Source organism: Cryptomeria japonica, chromosome 5 (assembly GCF_030272615.1).
Source record: "Cryptomeria japonica chromosome 5, Sugi_1.0, whole genome shotgun sequence".
In the NCBI taxonomy this organism is placed as follows: Eukaryota; Viridiplantae; Streptophyta; class Pinopsida; order Cupressales; family Cupressaceae; genus Cryptomeria; species Cryptomeria japonica.
The window spans coordinates 726,294,340-726,297,067 of NC_081409.1; the positions used below are offsets into that span (position 1 = coordinate 726,294,340).

The 2,728-nt window shown below is 35.0% G+C and overlaps 1 protein-coding gene across 2 annotated transcripts; it reads left to right on the forward strand.

Moving 5' to 3' along the window:
- Positions 1–426: 426 nt before the first annotated feature.
- LOC131032860 (FHA domain-containing protein PS1) lies at positions 427–2,436 on the forward strand. Of its 2 annotated transcripts, none has more exons than XM_057963944.2 (4): positions 427–694; positions 809–1,179; positions 1,309–1,613; positions 1,842–2,436. In XM_057963944.2, the coding sequence occupies exons 1-3, from the start codon at positions 595–597 to the stop codon at positions 1,600–1,602; spliced, it is 765 nt and encodes a 254-aa protein (XP_057819927.1). In that variant the 5' UTR covers positions 427–594; the 3' UTR covers positions 1,603–1,613; positions 1,842–2,436. The 2 variants fall into 2 exon arrangements, with proteins under 2 accessions (XP_057819927.1, XP_057819926.1); XM_057963943.2 differs by having other exon boundaries at positions 505–694; positions 1,885–2,436.
- Positions 2,437–2,728: the final 292 nt, after the last annotated feature.

Here is a 2,728-nt window from a genome sequence, read left to right on the forward strand (position 1 = left end):
ATGTTTGCTCTTGAGTTGACAGGAAATATATCATTCAGTGTTCATCTGTGTTGAATTAAATTTTCTTAAGATGGTATTGTGGTCACATTACAACTCTTGTATGGCCCTATCCATGTATATCCTTTTCTGGACTACATTTATACTACATATAAAGAAAAGCTGCATTGTAACTGCTAGTAATTTGCCAAGTCAGTTATTTTGTTGAACCATCACCATCCAATTGATTGTTTGCATGTCTTGCGCTGGAGTTCTCTTTTCAAGCACACAATCAATATTTTCTTTCATGGATAGAATTTGTTGCAGGACGACATTGAAAAATTTGCAAGTTATATTTCAGACATGATCTAATGAATTTGTCAATCTGTATGAGACCTCTTTGTGTGTGCTTCGACATAAGATTTCTTTTGTTTACATATGCACAAAAATAACTTTGGCAAGATAAAACTCTATGGCCTCTGTATGATTTCAATGAGTAAATTTATGTGAATCCTTCTCCAATTCAAAAATCTCATTGACAATGGATGTTTTATTTAGATTCAAATACCTGGAATAGTTCAACTTCCAAATCTGGCAGACTCAAAGAAGAAATGGCATATGGTGGTAGATACTGGCTGTCTTATACATGACAAATCTAGACAGGCTTTGAAGCAACTGGAAGGCATCAAAGGGACTCATCTGATCATCCCTAGAATCGGTAATTTCATTTTTCTTTTGTTCCATTTGTGCACGAATGCACAAATATTTGTTAGTCAAAGCGATAGATTATTTAGTTTTACTTTACTTATTTCTAGATATCCTTCTTTTGCAGTTATACGAGAATTAGATTATCTGAAACACCAAAATAAGTCAAGGAAAGGGAAGGAGGCTCAGGCGATTTTGAGATGGATTGAACAGTGCATGATAAACAAGGGTTGGTGGGTTCATGTGCAAAACTCTGCAGAATGCTTTTCAGTTGGTGACACACCTCTTGCTTCTCCTCGTTCCGATCTAACTGCTGGCAGCAATGATACTTCTACTTCAGTTGCTTTCTCATCTTATGGGAGCTTTGGAGATGTTTTGTCACCTATTGCAGAAGATCATGTTCTTGAATATGCTTTACTCCACAAAATTATAGCAAATGATGGTCATGTTGTTCTTTTGAGTAATGATGTTGGTCTCAAAGTCAAAGCTATGGCTGAGGTAAATCATACGAAAGATTTTTCTCTTTTATGCAAACCCAGAATGAAAGAAATATTAGCATTTGGATTGATCTATTTTAAAAGTGGCTTGTTTGATTATTCTGAGCAATGAATGAACATTTGATTACAGGGGATGTTATGTGAAAATGCCAGGGAGTTTTGTCAAAGTTTATTAAGTCCTTATTCAGAGAGATTTTTGTGGTCAGAAAGCACTGCGCATGGCCACAACTGGACTGACATCAAGAACAGCAATAGCAGTAAACCTTTTGGTGTGAAAAGGAAGTCGGCATACTTTGGCATGATGAGAAACTCTTTGCTTCGTCATGAGGAACCAAATATGAAGAGTAATGAGGGTGCAAAGGGATTAAAGCTGATCTTGCTCCATAATTCTCATTTTGTCCCTTCAGCTTCCTATGGAATATGAAAGATGATCAGGTAGTTAAACGAATAATATTTGATAAATGGCTGTTTTTCGTAAACAATGATCTATACTTTTGGTAGTGGAGTAGACGAATGTTGAAGCTGAATTCATGTGTATTTCTGGTTTTCATGCTTTGTTTCACTGTTTTCTGCATATTTCATTTTCCGGACAGAAAGTAACATTTTGATTCTTTTATTTTTTCAGAGATTATAAAGAAATAGCTTTGTTAAACATTGTTGCAGATTTCTTCTAGGATTCGTGATTATTGTTATAAATCTTGTGCAGATGGAACCTTACTGCAAGTGGCCCTCGGTCCAATCCACAGGGACCTTATCACTATGGAAATATAACTATCTCAAGGACCATCAAACTTGCAAATTTGGCTCCTATGATCAACCGGAAGCATAGATATGATGTAAACAGTGTTTCATTCAATCCACCTAATAGTCCTTTTAAGCTGGCTGATCACTTTAAAATACAGGGTGTCTTCAGCTTGGGTTCTATTCCAGAAAATCCCACAGGTGGTGGCGGCTACCTGCAGACAGCTGTTATGGCTGCTAATTTCAGAGCTTTCATTAACACAATACTTATTTTCAATAATATAGTTGTAGTAGACATGAGCACAAAAGTCTATTTGAGGAAGACATCTGTTGGGATGAATGCAAGATTCAAATAGTTTGGGACAATACATATCAAGATTTAATCTACCCATGTATGATTATCAACATCCAACACACCATCCGTTATGATGCTGTAATTACTCTTCTTGCAACCATCGTTGCTTGTTAAATATGATCATGTACAACAAAATTCTTCTGTTTATAAAATGCTATTATTAAACTCAAGTGGACTTGGGAATTATTTTTTGAATATGGTATAGGCATAAGGTCTAAACGAAAATTAATGATTTTGCAAATTTCACTTTTGATGTTTCAGTTTGAGTCTTCAGAAGGTTAATTATAATTGTTTTTCTTCTTGCAATACAATTGATTAGAGAGAAATCATTTATTTGCATAAAAATCATTTTGGGTATAATAGTCATAATTTTGCATTTAATAATCGTAACTGATTTTGTGACAGATGACAATTTGGTGATATATGTCTACAATAGCTTGGACGGGCCTTTCCT

Excerpts from the sequence above, each read along its gene's own strand:
- LOC131032860 (XM_057963944.2), top strand. The coding sequence starts at position 595 with ATGGTGGTAGATACTGGCTGTCTTATACATGACAAATCTAGACAGGCT. Across the intron at positions 695-808 it reads TCTGATCATCCCTAGAATCG|TTATACGAGAATTAGATTAT; the intron begins GTAATTTCATTT and ends CTTCTTTTGCAG. Across the intron at positions 1,180-1,308 it reads AAGTCAAAGCTATGGCTGAG|GGGATGTTATGTGAAAATGC; the intron begins GTAAATCATACG and ends ATTTGATTACAG.